Below are 23,010 nucleotides of genomic sequence, written 5' to 3'. Positions count from 1 at the left end.
CCATCGAGACCAAACGGGGACCCGTCACATAGACACGATGGAGAATCTTAAGCTGGACCAGACGGAGACGGGCCGGGATGGCAACCTCCTTAGGGGATGACAGCGCAGACTGCCAGTCCTCGTCGTCCAACTCAACCCCATCTCCCGTCCATGCCTCCCGAAGACGCACCAAGAGATCAGCCCGATTATTTATTAGTTTTTTATAAATCAGGGAGATAGTACTGTCGGGGACGTGTCCGTCGAGTATACGGTCCTCGAGAGGCGAAGAAACAGGGACCGTGGTCCCCTCCCCAAAGACCGAGAGTAGGGCGTGCCGAACCTGGGCATAGCGGAAGAACTCCCTTTCACTAAGCTCGTACTCGCTCTGAAGCGCCGCGAAGGATTTAACCGCGCCTTTAACCCATAGGTCCCCCACTCTGCTAATGCCGATCGTATCCCAGTGCTCAAAGCCTTTCGTTGTCCAGAGGCTTCCCAAGCGCTCTGAGGCGAATAGAGGAGTAGCACACGTTAACCGCTCACTCCAGCCCACAGCTACATTCGCCGCCTTCCACACACGTACCGCAATCCTAGTAGGGCCCGTGAGGGTCCTTCCGGCAGATCGAGAGTAGAGCGCTCTGTTATAGTTACCGCCGGGAAGCAGGAATTTATCCATCTCATATGCCGGGTTCGAGCCAGGAGCGTACGTAGCATGGTTAATGGCAGACAGCTGGGAGGCCCAATAGTACCTTCTAATGTCAGGAAGCGCGATGCCCCCGTCATACCAGGGAAGAGTCAGCTTTGCCAAAGCGATACGCGCACGACCGTCCCAAACCAGTCTCCTCTGCAAACTCTCCACTTCCCTAAAGTAGGCCGCCGGAATGATATCGAAGGAGTTCTGGAGTGCGTAAAGAAATCTGGGAAGGGACATCATTTTAAACAGTGCTGCGCGACCTAGTGGAGACAAGGGCAACTTACACCACCGAGCCGTATCCGCCCTCAAACGCCGGAGGGGAGACAGGAGATTCTGCTCGTAGCGGACCGCCGGATCCAACGAAACGTATACCCCCAAGTATTTAAAGCCGGATTGAGATGTTTGGATCGGAAGCCGAGGCGGCAAGAGAGGAAGGCCACCGGAGATAGGATACACGCAAGATTTGGACCAGTTAATTATCAAACCCGAATTTCTCCCGAAGGAAGTAAGGACATCAAAAAGCACATTGAGCGACTTCCGCGGCGAGGTGAGGTACAGAAGAATATCATCCGCGTACAACGAGACCCGATCCTCGAAGCCCGGGGCCCACCGGATCCCTCTGATCGAGGGCTCCCAGCAGAGCCAGGCAGCGAGCGGTTCCAAGGCGAGAGCAAAGAGCAGAGGGGACAACGGGCACCCCTGCCTAGTACCCCTCCCGAGAGCGAAGGGCCGAGAAACCCGCCCATTGACAACAACCTGAGCCATTGGACCAGCATAGAGGAGCTTCACCCAACTAATAAACCCTTCCCAAAGCCAAACTTCGCCAATACGGCCCAAAGGAATGGCCACTCGATGGTATCAAAGGCCATCGTGGCGTCTAAGGAAACCAATATGGCCGGTTCAGAGAAGTACACCGCCCTAGCGAGGACGCCATGTAGACGCCGCAAGTTGAGAGCGGTATTACGATGAGGGATAAAGCCGCATTGATCCGGATGTATCAAATCACATATAACTCCCAGCAAGCGATTAGCGAGGACCTTGGCAAGGATTTTCGGTTCGGCATTTAGTAGGGAGATAGGCCTATATGAGGCACAGCGGTCTCGTGGCTTACCGTCCTTGGGAATAACAACTATAGTAGCCAGACGCTGGTCGTCGGGAAGGGAACCCCGCTCGAGCGACTCCAGAAACATACGACGGAGGAAGGGCGCGATTTTATTCGGGCGTAGTTTATACAGTTCAATCGGCAGTCCGTTGGGGCCCATAGCCTTGCCCGAGCGAAGGGAACGAATCGCGGTAGCAATCTCGTCGACAGACAGGGAGGCATCCATCTGCTCACGGTCCTCGACGGATAGGCCGGGCAAGGCAATATCCCGCAACAAGAGACGAGAGTCATCCTCCTCTCTATCAGACACCGGGGAATACACCGCCCGGAGGTGGTCAGCAAAACACTCCACAATCTCACCAGGGTCAGTCACACACACTCCATCCGAAACCCGAAGCTCCGGGACCACACGATTCACTCTCTCCTTCTTATCCAACCAAGCAATCAGTTTACCCGCCTTGTCCCCGGCATCATACAACCTACCCTGTTGCTCCCTATACATGATCTTGGCAGCGTCAGTGACAAGAGACTTATATTCAAACTGCTTCAAGCTGAGGGCATGAAGCCCATCCTGAGTGACACCCGTCTCCAAAGCTGCCTCCAGCCCCGATATTTCAGTCTCCAGCTTCACCACCGCCTCATTCTTAACCCTCTTAGCCTCCACTATCTGGGATAGGGCATGCCCGCGGAGCACTGTTTTGAAGGCTTCCCACAGGGACACTGAGGACAACACCGACCCCTCATTCTCGAGAAAATACTGATCAATCGACTTAACAAGGCTATCACGAATCTTGGGGTCTCGCAAGTACCAAGGGTTAATAGGGGCGATCCGCCCAGCGGACCGCATCCCGGTGTCGAAAAGCAACCACAGTGGGGAATGATCAGAGATACCCCGGGCCAAGTGCTTTACCTCTCGAATCCGGGCAGTCTGGGCCGCGGGCATAAGACAATAATCCAATCTGGAGAGACTCCCATGGGCCCCAGAGTGAAATGTGTACTGACACTGTGTCGGATGCATTAACCTCCAACAATCCACCAGGCCGAAGGTATCCAAGAGTCCGCCGAGCCACGCCTGGGCAGCAGGGAGGGCCCTGGGCGGGTGGCGATCCAAATCACCCGAAACAACCGAATTAAAATCCCCACCCATAAGCAAAAGACTGTCAGGAAGCTCAAGCAGCATACGACCCAAGTCTGAGAAAGTGGAGTTTTGGAGGCCCGGGGGAACATAAACCGAAACCAAGGAAAGGGACTGTCCCTCCCACCTCCCAGTCAGAGCCACATAGCGCCCTCTATCGTCTAGGACAACCCTGGTGATCTCTAGCGGAAGTGAAGATCGTAGGAGAATGCCCACCCCTCTAGAGCCAGTGGTGAAACCGGAATGGGCCACGAGTCGGTATCCCCCCCTATTCATGGCATGACAAACATTACCAACCAGATGCGTCTCCTGTAAGAATACCACATCAGGAGTCAAACGACGCAAATACTGCAGCACAACACCCCGTTTGATACGATCCCCCAATCCGTTGACGTTCCAAGACATCAGTCTCAACCCGTCCCCCCCCCAGCCCCTCCAGTAGATCAAGGGCCCCCAAGCAAAAATCGCGACACCTGAAACTGAAACAGAGCCAATACCTCGCCTTGAAAACAAAAAACACAAATCCAAACAACCCCTCCCACCCACCAATCCCCCCCAAACTCAACTCCCCCCACCCTGCACCCCTGCGGTCCAGAAAACCACCCCAACTTGCAGTGTGCCTGTCGCCCTAAACACCCCATTCTACGAAAAGACCCCGGAGGAGGAAAGGGACCCGTCCCCGCCCGCCCCCAACACAGATCATAATTAAACAAAATGTACAAAAGAAGTAGAACCCAGCCGAACAAAACAAAATATCAAAGTCAAGGACCAAAAGTCACTCCGAAGGAGGCCCGCCACCCTCGGTACCACCAGAAGGCTCAGGCCGGTCACCCCGGTCCAGCAGAGAATCCAGCCAGTCACTCACGGTCGCAGGACAGTCAAAAAAGGTAGTCCGGTCTTCGTATTCCACTCGGAGCCTGGCAGGAAAAAGCATCGAGTACTTAAAACCCAGGTCCCGGAGACGGCGCTTCACCCCCTGGAAACCCATCCGCTGTTTCTGGACAAGTTGGGTGAAGTCCGGGAAGAAGTTAACGGATGAGTTCTCATATCGGACCGGGCCATGTACCCGTGAGGCCTGCAGAATCGCATCTCGGTCTCTGTAGTGAAAAAGTTTTGCGACAATAGGCCTCGGGGGAGCTCCCGGTCGCGGCCGACCGCCTGGGACTCGATGGGCCCGCTCCACGGCAAAGAACTTACTCAGGCCAGCGGGGGCAAGCTGTTTGAGGATGAGTTCCTCAACCATAAGATCCACCGGGCGATTGTCGGAGGTCTCCGGAACACCTATGACGCGGATGTTATTGCGTCGAGCCCGTCCCTCAAAGTCCTCCAGCCGCCGGGCCATCAGGTCGTTGGCGGACTTGAGGTCGCCGAGAGCAGTCTGCAGGTCCGACACATCCGTACCAAGGGTGGACGTCCGCAAATCCAGCGATTGAACCCTCTCATTGGTCTTACAGAGATCCGCCCGAATTAACGTAACATCAATGGCCACCGTGTCGATTTTACGGGCCAAGGCCTCGTACTGCTGAGTGATGGTCTCCTTGATGCCGTTAATGGCGCCCATGATGTCCTGCAGTGACAAATCCGGAGGGGCGGACGGAACACCCCCAGCGTCATCCGGGAGAACACCGGCCGTCCCAGGGGACCCCCCACCATGAGTGTAGCGGTCCATGTTGTTGGTCTGGACCGGTCCCCCACGTAGGGATGTCTTGGTCCTACGCCTCTCGGGATCCCCTCTGCCTCCCATGTGGAACCACGCTCGCCGAAGGGGACCACCGAGCAAGCGTCAAAGCGGCACAGGCGAAGCCGACACGAGCCGTACCAGGGACCGCAATGTGGCGGTGCGAGAGGATCAAAGTCAATGGGCACACTGGTTTCAGGCGGAGGCAAAGGCACGAAGCGAAGGCCGAGTGAAAACCCAGCCGCACAAAGCAACTCCACTGTCCAGCCACTCAGAGATCCAAAAGTGAAACCGAAAGTGATGAGACGGCCGCTGGCACAGCCCCGATGCCGTTGTTGTTCAACTATGCCCCGGCTCCACAGTTCACCTTCGCACCGGGCACAGCCATCAGTTGGGCCTCAAAAGTTCAAACCACCATAGATCAGGTCTCCCAGGTCCGATTTGGTTTCTGAAAAGAGTTTAGGGTTCAGCCAACGTTCATCTTCCAGAATCCGTCAACCAAGTCAGGATAAAGTCAGGATAAGTTCCGAGGAGCAGCGAGGGTCCGGGGAGCCCTGTGCTCACGCGACCATCTTGGATGCGAGCTATACATATATTACAAATATTTATTTTTCGTAAAGACACATATGTCATCAGTGATGTAATATCTGACGTCATCAGCAGAGGATTGCGGTCGCGTGAGTTATAGTTGCCTACAGTAACTATAACGGGGGAATTTCATAGGTTTTTTACGAGTGAAATGTCCAGCTAACTATAACGTGTGAAACCTATGGTTTTTTAAGTGAATTTGCAATGTTTTTTAAATGCTAATTCGTAACTATAACGTGTGTGAAACCTATGGTTTTTTTCAGTGAATTTGTACGGTTTTTTAAATGCTAAGTTATGTATTAATTTTTTTTTTTTCAGGTTTTTCACCGTTTTTTTTTTTTAAAATCGCGAGGTTCGCGCACCGAGCACCCACGGTTCGCAGTGCGTGCCGTGCGCGTGCCGTGCGCGCACCTCGCGATTTTTCAATCAATTTTTTTTTTTTCTCCCTTGGGGGTCCTTCTGTGACCCCCTGACCAAGGCTAGGGGGTCAGGAACTGTCCACTCTGCCCCCTTTTCACTTTCTCCTCCTTTTTTTTTTCACCCCCTCAGACTGCGAGAGACAAAATGGCGGCCGACACTTCCTGGTTTCGACCGATTCGAATGTTTACCGACATCTAACAACCAATCAGAATTGCGCTCGCGCACGGCAGGGTGAGCGCACAGTGCGCGCACGGTGCGGCGTATAGATATTGATATGCATTTAAATGCTATTTTCTCAGGAAATACTGAACAGATTTACACCAAAACAAAATAGAATTTTGAGATTTCCTATGGAAACTAGGTTGTAACTATAACTATATTCACTTAAAAAACCATAGGTTTCACACATGTTATAGTTAGCTGGACATTTCATTAGTAAAAAACCAATGAAATTCCCCCGTTATAGTTAGTTCAGATAACTATATCTCGCGCGACCGCCACTCTATCACAAGGATGATGCCATCAGTGATGTCATGAGTGATGCCACTGACCATGTCATGAGTGATGTAATATGTGACGTCATGAGCAGTGGATTGCGGGCGCGCAAGTTATAGTTATCTGAACTAACTATAACGGGGGAATTTCATTGGTTTTTTACTAATGAAATGTCCAGCTAACTATAACATGTGTGAAACCTATGGTTTTTTAAGTGAATTTGCAAGGTTTTTTAAATGCTAATTCCTAACTATAACGTGTGTTAAACCTATGGTTTTTTAAGTGAACATATATATATATATATTCACTGAAAAAACCATAGGTTTCACACATGTTATAGTTAGCGGAAATTTTACTGATAAAAAACCAATGAAATTCCCCCGTTATAGTTAGTGCAGGCAACTATAACTCACGCGACCGCAATCCTCTGCTGATGCTAATACTGTATTTAGACACTTATTTGCCCATGTCTTCTTCCATACATTTTTAGCTATACATATATTACAAATATTTTTTTTTCATAAAGACACATATGTCATCAGCAGAAGATTGCGGTCGCGTGAGTTATAGTTGCCTGCACTAACTATAACGGGGGAATTTCATTGGTTTTTTATCAGTAAAATTTCCGCTAACTATAACATGTGTGAAACCTATGGTTTTTTCAGTGAATTTGCAAGGTTTTTTAAATGCTAATTCCTAACTATAACGTGTGTGAAACCTATGGTTTTTTCAGTGAATTTGTACGGTTTTTTAAATGCTAAGTTACTTTACGCCATTCGTGGCGTGCGCGCCCACTTAACGCAGTTCCTTCCGTGCGCGCACGGTGCGCTTCGCGCACCGTGCGCGCACAGTGAGCACGCGGTGCGCTTCGCGCACCGCGCGCCCACTTTACGCAGTTAGTGCCGTGCACGCACGGTGGGCACGCGGTGCGATGACAAAGCAAGAAAGCACGTCAACAAATCTGTTTCTGCTTTCCTCCGTGACTATGGTATGGGTGCCATTTACCACAACAACTTGCGTTATGACATGCAAGACATTTATAGAGGAGATGGTGTGCACTTCAATGATGAAGGGAACAGAGTCTTCCTCTTGAACCTTAGACTCTGCATCGGTACTTACTTGTAGGTACCACTAAAAAATCATTTCATAAACACAACGGCTCTTTTTAGAGCCCCCTAATATCTAAACACTTAAATCTGATTTTCATTTTTTTTTTTTTTTTTTTTCTACCGTACGCTTACCGTAAGCTTACCGTACGCGTACCCCGTGATTTTTTTTAAAATCAATAAATGTTTTTTTTGTACTTTTCTGTCCTTCTTTGACCCCCTTACAAATGTTAGGGGGTCTGTAACTCTACTCATTGCCCCCTTTCCTTGTTTTCACTCTTTTTTTTCAGAGTGAAATACACAAAATGGCGGCCGCCGCTTCCTGGTTTCGGCCGATTCGAATGTTTACTAAGATCTAAGAGCCAATCAGAATCGCGCTCGCGCACGCCACCGTACGCTTACCGTAAGCGTACGGTAAGCGTACCGTAAGCGGGCTCAGATATATATATTGATTTAAAGGCTATTTTCTCAGAATCTACTGAACAGATTTACACCAAACCTACAAAAGGCACTTCCTTGACCTAGGGACTACCTCTCTGCCAAATTTTGAGTAATTCTGTTCAGCCGTTCGGGCTGTAGCTCGTTCTAAAGGTCCTATGGAAAAATGCATGGGAAAAACGCGTTTTGGGACCCCCCTTTTATCTCAGCCCCCGCTTGACGGATCCCCCCGAGACTTTCAGGGTAGGAGCGGAGCGTAGCGCCCCACCTATTTTGAGAAATTCGCGAGGATTCGTCGACCGGCGCCAAAGTTATTCAAAATAGAATGTTGAGGTTTTCCTATGGAAACGTGGTCCTAACTATAACTACCTACTGGCGACCGCCAGTAGGTAATATATATATATATATATATATATATATATATATATATATATATATATATATATATATATATATATATATATATATATATATATATATATATATATATATATATTTTATAATGTATTCACCCCAAATACAAAAGCCACCCTGATCCCTAAAATTACCCCTGCACCCCAAAACCTAAACGCACCCTGAACCCCAAAAATTCCCTGCACTCCAAAACCTTAAAAGCACCCTGAACCCTAAATATTCCCCCGAAACCCTAACCCACCCTGACCCCTAAAATTACCCCAGCACCCCAAAACCTAAACGCACCCTGAACCTCCAAAATACCCCTGCACCACAAAACCTAAAACTCACCCTGAACCCCAAAAATACCCCTTACACCCAAAACCCTAACCCACCCTGACCCCTAAAATACCCTTGCACCCCAAAACCTTAAATGCACCCGGAACCCTAAAAATTCCCCCTACACCCCAAAGCCCTAACCCACCCTGACCCCTAAAATTACCCCAGTACCCCAAAACCTAAACGCACCCTGAACCCCAAAAATGCCCCTGCACCCCAAAACCTTAAACGCACCCTGAACCCTAAAAATTCCCCTTACTCCCCAAAACCCTAACCCACCCTGATCCCTAAAATTATCCCAGCACCCCAAAATCTAAACGCACCCTGAACCCCAAAAATACTCCTGCACCCCAAAACCTTAAACGCACCCTGAACCCTAAAAAATACCCCTACACCCTAATACCCTAATCCTACCTGATCCCTAAAGTTACCCCAGCACCCCAAAACCTAAACACTCCCTGAACCCCAAAAATACCCCTAAACCCCAAAACCCTAACCCACCCTGACCCCTAAAATGACTCCAGCACCCCAAAACCTAAACTCACCCGGAACCCTTAAATTACCCCTACACCCCAAAACCCTAACCCACCACGACCCCAAAAATACCCCCTACACCCCAATACCCTAACCCTCCCTGATCCCTAAAATTACACCAGCACCCCAAAACCTAAACGCTCCATGAACCCCCAAAATACCCCCAAACCCTAACCCACCCTGACCCCTGAAAATACCCCAGTACCGCAAAACCTAAATACACCCTAAACCCTAAAATTGCCCCCTGCACCCCAAAACCCACCCTGACCCCTAAAATTACCCCAGCACCCCAAAACCTAAACCCACCCTAAACCGTAAAAATACCCCAACACCCTAAAACCCAAACATACACATAACCCTAAAATTACCCCTGAACCCCCATAACATATACCCCTACACCCCAAACCCTATACTTACCTTATACTTACATTTAAAAAACATATGCTGTTACCATTCATGCATTTACAACGAATTTCGTTGTAAAAGCATGCGTGGTAAAAGCATATAAAATGTATTGCCATGCGTTGTAATGGCATAGCGGCGTAATGGTATTTGCGTTGTCATGATATGCAAGGTGATGGTATGCGGGATAAAAGATTGGTGGTAATGGTTGTTACCGCTGGAGGGTGCCTTGTTGGTAAACTTTAGTTGAATGTCTCCCAACAGGTGCCATCCTGACTATCTATTTCTAGGTAATCTCGTGTGTTTGTGTCTATTTGCTGGATATGTGTCAGTTTCAGGGTGCCAAGAAGAGTAGCCTGTTGCTAGGTGCCATGATAGGAGTGCTGATGCACGCTGGAGAGGTGCATATCAAGTGGCTCTTGGGGACTATATGTTGGCCGCTCATCGCTGGTTGTATTTTCGGGTGCCTGGTGCCAGGAATGGTGATGGATGGCTGTCACTGGATGTTGTGTTGGGTGCCTGTTGCATGGCGCTGCGTTCAGCATCTTTGTGTGCCTGTTGTCAGCTTCCATATTGGATGGGTATTTCACAGGCCATTTAGTACTATTTTGGGCACACAGTTCGGTGATGGGGGGGCCATGTTGGATGTGATCCTTTAGAACAAACAATCGGGCCGCTTGATAAACTCCGGTTTCTAATATTCTTCACGTGAGCTGGTAACATTTCTGTAAAACCACCCAGGTGGCAGCATCTAACTAAAAATTATCTTTGTGTCATCAACGTGTATTGCAGATTGTTCTTAATTGTGTTAATTTCTCCCTCCCACAAGGGACCGTCCGAAAACGCTTTTATGTCCTGGTTAAAGTGAATTCCCACTTCAGTCGCCTGTCGCCATATATAGAGCCGCTTCCTTTGCTCCAGTGCAGCCGTCCTCTGGAGCCCTCGAGTTATTTCGGAATCAGGCTGGTATTTTCTCCCTCCTTCCCCTCCCCTTGTCACCCTCTGCGATGCTGCGGTTGCTCTAAATTTAGTCTCGTCCTATTTTGGGCGATGGTGGAGTTATGCCGGGTCAGTGTCATGGCCGCGTTTTCCGTTGGGTCGTAGCCCCAGGTTTGTGCTGTGCTTTTCCCACGCTCGATCATGTCATGATTGCAGATCTGCTCCATGTTCAGGAGAGCACCACCTAGATCCACACCGGTGGGGAAACCTCCGGGCTCAGCTGTCTTCCTACAGAACGACAATTATATGCGAATTTTTGCTATTTCATTTATTAATGTAAACAAAGTTCAAAGCTATCGAAATGAATTCGATTCATAAATAAAACCGATGTGTCCACACTGAGGTTTCTGAAAACCCCGGCTCATAGAGCGGTGATTCCAAGATTTTTAAATGGGCCATTCACCTGTTTTCTTCTTTTCTGGGACGTTTAATCGCATGGATCGGACTAGGTGGGTGGTGCAGTGTCATGTTGTGCGATAGTTGTATAGAACCACAGTTTCTTGCTGCTGTCTGCATTCTTATGTGCAGACTGTAGTTTTTCGGATGTATGGTCTGGGTTTCCAAAAACTATAGGCTCTTTTTAGGGGTTTTGGGAGGTGCAATGCAGTCCTCCAACTTTCCACCAACCCATGTTAATGGGTCGTCCCACATACCACGCACCCCACCTCATCCATATCAGAGCAGTCCCACCCCTTTACCTGTCATGGTATCATGCTGGTGTTTGTATTTATGTGTTCTTCATCGCATTGACATTGATGTGTTGTGATCGTGTGTACTTTGTCACGTCAGAGGAGAGTGTGGTGGGAGCGAACATGTTCTCTGAAGCGACATTACCTGCTCTGCTGTAGTGTTTTCTCCCCTGTTTGTTTTTAGGACTCGCCTGACCCAGCGCATGCGCTGGTCTGCATACGCTGGTCTGGCGAGACTTATTGAGAGGGCTCCAAAAAGTGCTACCAGACCAGCCTAGAGCTACAGTGCATGTGCGCGGGCGCGCGTGCCGCGCTTTACCGCGATTACTTTCACTTTCGTGCCCGCTCTGATGTTTGATCGCGATCACTTTCACGGCCGCTTTGCATAGCCAATAGGGATCGCTTTTTAGACCTTATAAGTATTTAGTTATGCAACTGTTGCATGGCTAAACACTTATAAGGTCCCAAAGGCGAGACCTATTGGCTATGCCAATGCTTGTTTGCTTTTCTGGCCTGCTCTGTGCCTTTTCCCTGATCAACTTGGCATCTTTGAGTTCACAGAGGTTACTCCATGATTTTGATTCCTCCAGAAAAAGCACACATCCTCTGCTGGACAAGGGTGTGCCCACAACTATAGTGGAGGGTGGCATCTACTCACTTACCAGGGTGTGGGCATACTGACTAGTGGTTAGGGCTGGCTGGATCAATAGTGAAGGGACCTGTACTTATGGGAAGGGTGTCTATTGGCTGTCATGTAAAATATCTTCAGTCCTGCGTACTTGAGGCTATTCACAAACCCCCTCCTCTGGAACAAACGTGGTGAGTTGTAGTGTGAGGTATGTGTATGGGGTGCTTGGGTTGTGTGTTGTATGTTTAGGGGCCCTTTTCATGAGAGAATGATGCCCTCTGTACCTCTCGTGCTCCAAGCCCAGGGAGGGTTAGAGTATCAATACTTGCATCCTGCTAGGCCAGAGCTCAGCTGGAGATACTATACTACTGACCAAACCAGTTTCGCTACCTGGCAGATATGTCCCCAGATCTAGTAGCTATGCCCTCAGATCTGTTATGAGTGAGTAACAAGCATAGGCCATAGGGTTGATGCATGAGACGCATCACCCTATGGCCTATGCTTGTTACTCACGCACTGATCTGTGATGCATGCAGCTGGACGGGCAGAGACTTTGCTACGCCCTGTAGTGTCTGCAAGGGGCACATGATGCTCTAGAAACCCCCTCAACAGAATAACACGCAACACGAGCCTCCTCCAATGAGTGCGTGTTACAGGTGCAGCCAGTCGGGCTTGTCTACACTACACATTCACTGAAGGGATGAGCATTTTTGGTTTTACTTAGATTGCCATTTTGTGCTCTGAATGTCTTTAAATGAATGTCTCATTACAGCCAGAGCTGCCAACTTTGGAACTGGGGAAGCAGGTTTGTCTCGGCGTCGGCTCAAAATCCTGTGATTCTGAGCAAATCACTGTGGAACTACAGACCCCCCAATCCCCCCCCAGACATTAGTGTTATGGCATCCTTGTCTTAAGGAGACCTCAGTGGTAGCTCATTGGGCTGTTTTCCATGTTTATTATTTGATTTTATCCCCCCCGCATTTTTACGTCTAATCCTGTCTTGTTTGATGCACCATGCTTCCTTAAGTTGACACAGCTATATTGTATTCTATTCAGTAATAGTCGGTGTAATTTGTGACGTTTCCATCACTATTGCTGTGGACTCCTATATGCAAAGTATTGCTCTTAATTACTGAAGTATGTTGTACCTAAAAACCTTAATTAAATATGTTTTAAAAAAGGGGTGTTGCCAAAAAAAAGCTTGCCAGTTTTTCAAAATGCTTGGTTGTACCCAGCTTTGTACCCTTTTAGGGGTAATGACTGGGAAACGATGATGTAATTCAGCGTGAATGTATGGGATTTGGAGTAGATTGCGGAGCATATTTTCTTATAGAGAGATTGTCTTGTAGCACACTTTTTTAGGTAATTTCCCTAGATGAACAAAACATGGCAAATACTCTATCTCTATATATTTAGACATGTAACACAAAATATTTTTTTCGTATGTCTCTATGTTTCTCTCAATTCTGTGCATGGCTCTCAGCCGGGTGCACTGGTGATTAGCCACATTTCTGCGGGTATCCAGTCTTTGGAGTTGGACAAGCTGTGTGTCCAACCTGGTGTAGATGGCCAATCCTGCAATGTAAAGCCTTCGTGGAGCCAAGCAGAGGCTGCTTCCTTTTCTAATTTATTTATTGTTTTATTTTTTTATTTTTTGGTTTACAGACCCCAGTTCAGATTTAGGATCCCACACTTTTCCATGGATCCTTGCTGGACCTTCCTCCTGCAGGTTTCTTAGCCCTGGAACCTGAAGAAGATCATACCTGTTCACGAGCCCTTGCCAGGATTTATTGACTTCAAATGCATGGTTCAAAGACCTTGGAGCCATGCTCGGGCTAGGAGAACCATGGCTCATTGTCCGGGAAACCTGCAACAAATGTAATTTTTAAAAATAACCTTTATTTGTCATTTTATAAACACATGACGACAAATAAAAAATCAGCAGCTCGACAAGACAGAGTACACACGCAACTCAGCCACACAGGGCCTACATCAACTTCCACATTTCAACAATACGATACTGAAGGGAAAACAAAGCCACATTCCTCCATCAAGGTAATCCAGAAAGTAAAGGCATTCAGTTCTTAATACCCCCGACACAGCCGTACCCACCACCACTATATTCACCCATCACTACCCAAGAAATCGTCCCCCACCCCTCCTCTCTCCCGGTCCAGAAACCTTTGACATTGCAAACCCCAAGCTTCTAAATCAACTGGAAGTTTGGCATCCGTTCTAACACAACACATTTGTATTACCTCTGCCACAAGCCCATTCTTAAACATATCTAACCCAAAGTTCCTCCAATCCCCATCCAAGTGATGGCGACTAAAATGTACGTTTTTTGAAGAAAAGTTTTGACTTAAAGCAGGTCCCTTTGGGACCCTTCCAACCTGAACCAAAAGTCAGGTGATGCTCCCCATGCCCCCTAAGGTTCCTGTATGTTTATTTTTCATCACTCTGGGACTGAGTCCTGTAATGGTTCTGCAACATATGTCTTCAATGTGTGGTCTGCCAAAATGAAATGGACAGCAGGAGAAAAATCTCCTTTACCCAATAGGATTCCATTTTCTTTTTAATTAGTCCGTGGGTGGCTGAATATCTTTTACCCTTCAAGCCCACCCAAAAAAATGTTTACATGCTAATTTCTCAAACTAATGAACAGATTTACACCAAATCTAGAAACCAACCGTTCCTTGAGTAAATTTTTACTTTCATGCCAAGTTTGGTGTATTTCACTCAGCATTTCTTTCAGTATCAGAGAGCACAGATTGCTATAGAAAACAAGCATTTACAATGCAATAGGTCTCGCATTGACGCGAGTTTGAGTTATTGGCATTGCAAATAACAATGCCTTTTATTTTTGTTTTCTTTTTAAAAACCTAAATAAAAGACATTGTAATTTACAATGCCAATAGCTTAAACTCACGTAACTGCGAGACCTATTGCATTGCAAATGCTTGTTTCAGTAGGCAGGGGCTGTCCCAGCCCTGGTACAGTGTGACAGCTAATTAACAGACACAGATTTTCTTCCCCACCCCTTCCTCCTTAGGAGCTGAGGGAAGCACTGTTAATGTGCTGTAGAGACACTGAAAATGTTATGTGGGGAGGCCTTTGTGCACTCTGCAGGTGTGCAATGTAATTAACTTGGCCCAGCAGGGTGGCAAAATGCCTGGGCTAAAATCCTGAGCTGAGCCAGAGAAATATGAAATTCTGGAGGACCCATAAGATGTACATATATCTTCTGGGGACTTGCATATTTGAACTGGGCGCACTCTTTTGACCCCATTTGATATCTTGCTGGACTTTGTAGGCCAAAGGGAAACGAAACTACACTGTAAGGCACAATTCCCCCTATGTGTATAATAAAGTGTAACTGCAGATGGAACAGTAAACCATACTGACTTTACCTATGAGTGCCAGTCAAGTGCCCCTTACACTAGCCGTGTTGCAGCAGCCTTATCTTAAAAGGCGGACACTGGCGGGAAACACGCACAGTCCATTTACTGTGTGATTACAGTGGGTTAGACACAGGTAGTGTGATTCACCCACAGTAAAAAGTCCAAAACTAGGTTATCACAAGCATTTACAATGCAATGGTCTTGCCTTTTGCATAAGTTGGAGCTATTGGTATTGTAAATGACAAACTTTTTTATTTATGGGTTGGTTTTGAAAACAGATAAATATATGGCATAGTCATTTACAATGCCAATAGCTTTAGCTCTCGCAAAGGCGAGACCTATCACACACACACACACACACACACACACACTCACTCACTCACTCACTCACTCACTCACTCACTCACTCACTCACTCACTCACTCACTCACTCACTCACTCTCTCTCTCTCTCACACTCTCTCTCTCTCTCTCTCTCTCCTTTTCTCTCCCCCCCCCTTTGGTGAATATGTAGTGTTGGAAGGGGTCCACAGGGGGTACAGCGGCGGGGAACCGAGTGGGACAGAGGGCAAAAGTGAAAAAAACGAGTGGCACAGAAAAACCAGAGGGCAGAAAGGCACAAAAAACGAGTGGAACAGAGGGCAGAAAGGCACAAAAAAAAGAGGGAAACCAGTGGAACAGAGGACACAAAGGCACAAAAAAAGAGTGGAAAACGAGTTGCGCAGAAGGGCACAAAAGACAAGAGGAGCAGAGGGCAGAAAGGCACAAAAAAACGAGTGGAACCGAGGGCAGAAAGGCACAAAAACGAGTGGCACAGAGGGCAGAAGGGCACAAAAGAGCCACACACCGAGCCACACACACACAATCCTTTGGTGAATATGTAGTGTTGGAAGGGGTCCACAGCGGCGGGGAAAACAGTGGGAGAGAGGGCAAAAGGGAAAAAAAACTAGGGGCACAAAAAAAACGAGAGGAACAGAGGGCACAAAGGCACAAAACACGAGGGAAAAACGAGTGGCGCAGAAAGGCACAAAAAAAAGAGTGGAACAGAGGGCAGAAAAAACTAGAGGAGCAGAGGGCAGAAAGGCACAAAACAAGAGGGAAAAGAGTGGGACAGAGGACAGAAAGGCACAAAAAAAGAGGGAAAAACGAGTGGAACAGAGGGCAGAAAGGCACAAAAACAAGTGGCGCAGAAGGGCACAAAAGACGAGAGGAGCAGAGGGCAGAAAGGCACAAATAACCTGCCTCGGAGAGGAATCTAGCTGGGCGTGCAGGGGATGGTCCTCTCGTTATCCGGATGAAGCTGAAGCGCCAGTTACAGGACATGCAGCCGGACCCCTACTCCGCGGACCCGGTAGTAAACAGCGCGTGCAAGAGATGCCATGAGCGAAAGACTCGCCACGGCGTGCGCGCAACACTCACCCAGTCTGTCTGTGTGCGTGCACCCGCCCTGTCTCCTTCTTCCCAGTTCTCAGCAAGGTATCTAGCTGGGGTTATATACAAAACCCTAAACTGTGGCTACTCTAGTGGTGGGCAAAGTCCCCTTCTACAATACGCCCCCTTGAACAGTGGGGAAATGCCAAGCTGAGACATACAGAAAAGCCATCAGCATAGATATGGGAAATACAATGTCAGAAAACACATGCGTTGAACCTACTGGAAACCAAAGGGTAAGGTAAGTGATCAGGTGTGGTGGCTGCCTGGCAGGGGTGGAGGCAGCATAAGCTGTGTTTTTCCATATTAGGTTTAAGTTACTATAAGAACCCCCTCATTAACCAGAAACACTACCAGCACCCACACCCAGTGCATTTACTCCCACTTTCACGCACCGCACCTTCATTGTATTTGCCCTTCAACCAGGTACATATGAAAAAGAAACCCTGATGCAGGGCCTGCGGGTGGCGGGCGATTCATTATACAAAGTTAAATTAACCAGTGCACTGCTACCAGCAGTGGGGGCGAGGGGTCCACCTGCACGCAGCGTTAAAACGAGGAATACAGTCAGGTTTTTTTTTTTTCAATGGAAGCCTAAATATAGCGGCGCAGCGCGGCATCTCCTTGGTGACCGGCGGCTCCTCACCTCATCGTGGCCGCTGCTGGGAGTCCGGGCGGGGGTGGCGGGTCCTCTGGAGTCCGACCCAGGGTGTCGGGGGTGTCGGGCGCCGCGCCGCTACCAGGCGGGGGCAACCCCGGGCAATTAACCGGCTGCAGGGGGTGGCGGAGTGCGGGGCACCTGCATGCAGCTGTGTCCCGGTGGGCTGGGGCTCGCGCTCCTCGGGCTCTCGTGTCCTGCCCCCGCGGCGGCCTCCTACTCCTGCCACCGGCTCTCCGGCTCCTACTCGCTCTCCTCTCGGGCTCCGTGGGATGGAGAGGAGGAGCGGGGGCGTGCGCAGCCGAAGGGATGGAGAGTGGGAAAGGGGGGCGCGCCGAAGGTCCCCGGGGATGGGCTGACAACATGGCGTGCGCGCAACAGTCACCCAGTCTGTGCGCGTGCACCCGCCCTGTCTCCCTAATGAACGCACTTGGAAGGCAAGGCATCACAAAACTCTGCGCGTGCCCCGGTCTGTCACCCTTGAGAGGCATCTCAGCGACTATAGATCTCGCCTGAGCGAAGCTGCGCGCTAACGCCAGGCTCGACCTAAAAAAAACGGAATAGCTTCTTCTGTTGCCTTTAGCGAATAATTATTGAAAAATGTGGAATAAAAAAAACTTGCAGAGCTTGTGATCTGCTCCCAGTCTCTTCCCAAAGCACGCATTGGACATCCGAGCAAGGGGGCTGCTATTGGCTGCCCATGTAGCAGGCGGCTAGTGATTGGCCCACGCCTGCTGCCGGGGTCTTGTAATTGGACTGTAGAGTCACACGTGACCAGGGGGAGTCACGCGCTTTCCGGGAACCCGTCAGGTAGGACATAAACAAAACAAACCCAAGGAAAGAAGCATGGAGGGTCCGGGAAGCAGCAGCGGAGGAGGTGAAGAGCATCACCGGAGAAGGGCAGACCAACAGCAAGTGAGTGCAAGGGAGAAGAAACAGAAAATGATATTTTGGGAGGGTGAAAAGGGACCTTCCGCCTTTGGGTGCCAGCTCCTCCAGACTCCCTTTGCGGGCTGCAGTGGGGCGAAGATCCCTTGCGACCCCACAGCTAGAAATAGTGCTGTAGGAAGGAAATGTGCGAGTTAAAGGTGTTGAAAAGCAGGAAGAACGCCTTGTTTCAAGTGCAGATCCCGCCACACCCCCTTAGGCTGCACAGAGCTCTAGAAAAGTCCAGGTAGCCTTGCGGAAAACAGAGGATTGTGGACACAGTCTCCCTACTATACTTCGGGGTTGTAACTGCTAACTCCTCCTCTGCTTCCCCATCCGGAAGAGGTGCTAAATAGAGGAGTACATTTGTGGAAAAGTTAAAATAGATGCAAAGGAGGGCAGACATAAATTTCCCAATACCCCACCCGCTGGTGATAGGGCTGCTGCACTGCCAAGAGAACACGTGAGGCATCAGACAGACTGGGGCACGCCCACACCATGGCACTGTACTTCTTAAACAGGCCTCTGCCGGGACAGCCACTTACCCAAAGGCATCAGAATATCTTCAGCAATGGCAAGGTGCGTGGAGGAGGGAGTATAACTTTAGTTCGGAGTGTAACTCACGACTTATCACCTATAATAGAGAACCGACAACAGTCCGCTCTCGCGCTTGGTTTGTGATATAAGACTTTCTGTCGCTTTGTAAGAAATGTAGTAGCAGCTTTTTAACATTACGAGGCCCCGTCCTACTTTGGGGGTTCGGGGATTGGCTTCCGTGTAGGCTTCTCTTTGAAAGGTGAGGCCCAGCCTCGCCACTCGCTAAAGAGTGCTTTAGCTCCGACACCTTGTTTTCGGCGCAGTCATTCTACCGGGTCTGCAGGAATAATCAGGATCCGGCAGGTTTTATTACTCGCTCCCTAATTCACAGGTTGCTTGCAGCCACATACCCTTTTCTGGAACACTAGCGACCATCTCAGCCCTCACAATTAATGGTGTTTCGTTCTTCTGACAGCAGGCACCACGCCCGCTGTTATTTCCAATCCTAAACTGCTGGCCCTTGCCCTGTCTAATGCAATAGATTTGCCCTGTCTTGCTGTCGAATGCTAGAGAAATGTTTTCAGAGACAAAGTACGCCGCAACAGGGCACCCACAGTACGCAAGTCTAGCACCTCATGATACCACCCCCCAATGACAAAGAAGAGGTGAAAGGGGCGAGAACTACATTAAATCATGTGGTTTCCCTATTGCAAGGCGGTGGATGAAAAACAGTGCCTGGATTTCTGTGGGGATAGTCTTGCAGTGAGAAAATTCTAAAATGTTTTTAATTTGTCTGCCCATGCAAAATACGTTATTGTATGTAAAATATACTGTGGTATAATAAGTGCTCAACTGATTGAGGGGGCATAGCATGAAAATAGTTTTTCCTTGGTCTTTTTTGCATTTTGCTATAAAGGGGGCGTGGTTGAACCAATGGGAAGCGGACTGCTGCATGCCAAGAGTGGGAAATCGACTGGGGGAATGAATGAGCTGTTTGCAAGTGGACATGGTGCTCATGCGTCTTAATTTTAGAAGCAGTTGATAGCTATTTAGTGGTTTTGCTACTACGTTTATTTTGTAATTTTGGATGGGGCGTTGCGACCCGAGCCAGGCACAGGTGTATTATTAAATGTAAATCAGAAAGATTTTTAAGTAATGGACTACCAAAGGTAGGGGCTCTTAGAAGGTAGGGCGGGTGGTAAATCGCCATCAATGATAGTTAGGATGCACCACCCATCATCCGTAGGAGTCAAGGAAGAAAAGTATGGACCCTTTTACTGGTGGGATGACTGATCAAGGGTCGTGCGGGGGAGTGGGATCTGTATAGTGGAGTAGTGACTAACCAGGGGTAAGAGAAGCAGCTAGGCAGGCGATGTGGCATCTATAGATGTAGCATAGATGTCAACATTTCAGAAAAGTAAAGTGGAATATTTTAAGGAAATACTCGGAATAATGTATTTTCCTCATTGACTTTAACTGTATCGGGCGATTTCAGGCGGGATACAGACAAAATTAAAACCTTTTTTACTTACAAAACCGGGAGTCTGGCCTGAACTAGGTCTAATGGCATGTATAATGTAGCTAGGGAGGGTGGGGGGGGGGTGGTCCAGCAGTTGAGCCCCTATGTTAGGGACATCTGTTGTGAGTTGAGGACGATAACTCCGAAATCGGATCACGCTGTTGGTTATGACCCCTCCTCACGCTGAACTCATATTCAGGCACTGTTGTGGTACATCCTTGGACCTACGTACCCTATCAGCCCCCAATGTTCCGGGTGCGGGAGGGGGCTGGGCCTTGCCTGGGAAATGTTTATGTGTTGCCTCATACAAACCTGAAAGGCAGAACATCCTGGGACCCGGGCGTTGCTGCTCGTAAGCGGCGGCCAATGCGAGAGTGAGGACGTCAAGGAGGCAGCCAGTGGCAAGCCGGAGCGGTAGGTGTGGGTGGGGCCTGTGGATTGTGTAATGCTAGGCTGCGCTCCTCTAGGTCTGATGGCCATGTTGGATTTTTGTGGTGAGGAGGAGAATGTCAATGGAGCTCGATGGGCCGCAAAGCGAGGGTCTAGGGGCTCATTTTTAAACTCTACCCCATTTCGGGGAGCTCTTGCCTTCTGACTCTTAAAGAAGTACTGTGGCGGTCTGAACGGCCCATTCAATTCCTGGAGTCACATCCCGGGGTTCCCACCTCAGGATATAAATGCATATTTTCATAATATTCGGCCTCTCCAAAAACAAGCTAGAATTAAGTAATAGTAACGCCTACTCGCCTCGCATTTTACTTGTAATAAGATACTATTCCCGAAGATGTCGCAGGAGGTAGATAAACTCAACCAAAATGAACAGTCTATATAACGTTAATAAGTGACACTCCTTTCCAATTGCAACTAGAATATACAAAGAAAAAGTTAATAGCGATCCACCATCGAGATTCATTTAATACTTATGTGTAATTAAAACATTCCCCGTTTACTGCCACCCAGTACCTTCGGAATATACACATTCACCTGAGAAAAACGTGTATCATCTTCCTGATAAATTTAATATACACATTTAATTATGAAACATTGATAGCATCTTTACGACTACAAATCATTGGCAAAGTCTGCAATGCCCAGGCTATAGAGCATGATTCAAAGGCAATGGATGAGCCAATAGTCTCAAAGGCGAGACCTATTGGCTTTGCCAATGCTTGTTGTACAGGGGGGGCGGCGGCGGTGGCGAGGTGTGTGCGCGCGCGTTAGGCAGCCGCGGATGCGGTGAGGGGGGTCAGCAGCGGCGGGGTGTGTGCGCACGCGTGTGTCTGTGTGTGCGTCTGCGCAAGTGCGTCTCAGAAGCGCGTCCACAGACCCCGACCCCAATCGCTATCGCTACGCGTGCCCCGGTCTGTCTCCCTTGAGAGGCATCTCGGCGACAATAGGTCTTGAGAGCGAGACCTAAAAATGGGACATTTTTTTGCAGCCCCATTTCCAATTCCCTTGAACTGTGCCATGTACAGTAATATTCACTAAAATAGTTGTATATTTCTTTCTTGCAAGTGGCCCCAAATGGGGTGATGTCTTTGGAAATTTCTGGCTTCTGAGCTAGGGAATTGAGCCCGGCGGTTGCCCTCTTGCAGCAACAGGCACCAGAACACTCTTCAGTTTAAATAGTTTGATTACATTGAAAGTCAGTAGGACCTAACAAAGGTAGGCTCTTCTGAAACTCTTCAATGAAAGTAAAATGCCATGTTGTCAGATTACCTCAACTAATCCTGAACTATATTAACTGCTTAAATGAAGTCTGAAATACTGAAATAACAAATCTAAGTCCATCTTCAATAATGCTTTGTGGTCAAGCCGAATTCACACACCTCGTGTTCTCTTATGACTCAGAGTGTTCACAAATAAGTTGATGTTTCATAGATGGCATGGAAATTGAGGCTAGAATGCCCTCCACAGGCACAATGAGCCCTGCTTCTTAACTGATTTAACATTGATTTGCTTGCAGACTGTTGCTACCATTGCGCTGAGTTTAGTGCAGTTGTCTGTCGATTTATAATAAGAATTGTGTGGTATATTTGAGAGTGTTTGAAGGGCAATGGAAGGTTCTGATACTGGTTTGGATTTAAGATAAGCGAAAAAGATGCACACGTTAATGGGGAAAAGCATGAACATGTGTGTCTTCACATAGTGAGACTTTGCAGCAAAGCTGAAAGGAAATGCGTGTACTGGAATCTTTCAATGCAACATAATCTCTCTCTTTCCAATATTCAGCAGGGTCTTCCACCCAAACCTGCTCGGCGGCTAGGAGGATGGGCAGATGAAACTGGAGGATCATCCAAGTAAGTAGCAACTATTCCCAGGGTACGGAAGGATGAGTGTTTGAATGCAGGACCGTTCAGAGGTTAATACTAGAAGGGTATTTATGTTTATAAAAGAAACTCGCTTTCATATGGTGCATTGTGTAGCATGGCACAGAGGGTGGGGCACAGTGTGCTGCCCAGTGCTCTATGAGAAGGGACCCTTTCTCCCACTCCAACGGTGATGGATGACCTAACTACCACACTATATGTCGGCAGCTGGTTGTGACTGCGCATGTGTTGTCCTAGTAACGGCTCATAGCATGTTGTATTCTTTTGCGTGTGATGTATGTGTTGCCTGGGGTAGGCTGGCGGGGTGGGTTATGATGCATGGTGTTCTGCATGTTGTGCCTCAGTTCTGGTTCTCGTAGTGGGATGTTATTCGGAGTGTGCTGTATTGGTATTCCTTATGTAGGGTCCAGGTTTGGGCTCACGGAGGGACCTTTGTGTATGGCATGCCGGGTCCAAGTGTGCTCCGTCTCACTGAGTTTGAATTCTATTTCTGTTGCATGTTTTACCTAAGTGGGGGGTGCTGGGGTGGAGTATACTCCTCAGTGTGCTACATGTTTCTAAGTATGTGCCCTTGGTGTGGATTGTGATCCTT

At 48.4% G+C, this 23,010-nt stretch overlaps 1 protein-coding gene across 4 annotated transcripts in view; it reads left to right on the top strand.

Annotated features, from left to right (window-relative positions):
• The window catches only part of IFT43 (intraflagellar transport 43), a 335,235-nt gene that overhangs the window by 32,407 nt on the left and 279,818 nt on the right, over window positions 1–23,010 (top strand). For 3 of the 4 annotated variants that reach the window (XM_085626696.1, XM_085626697.1, XM_085626699.1), the window contains one exon: window positions 22,321–22,388. In XM_085626696.1, coding sequence (XP_085482822.1) covers window positions 22,321–22,388 — 68 coding nt within the window. The remainder of the gene's footprint in view (window positions 1–22,320; window positions 22,389–23,010) is intronic. The other variant, XM_085626698.1, reaches the window with a different exon arrangement.

Source organism: Triturus cristatus, chromosome 9, assembly GCF_964204655.1.
Source record: "Triturus cristatus chromosome 9, aTriCri1.1, whole genome shotgun sequence".
Classification (NCBI taxonomy): Eukaryota; Metazoa; Chordata; class Amphibia; order Caudata; family Salamandridae; genus Triturus; species Triturus cristatus.
The sequence above is the reverse complement of the archived record's forward strand: the minus strand, read 5'-3'. Positions and strand labels throughout refer to the sequence as shown.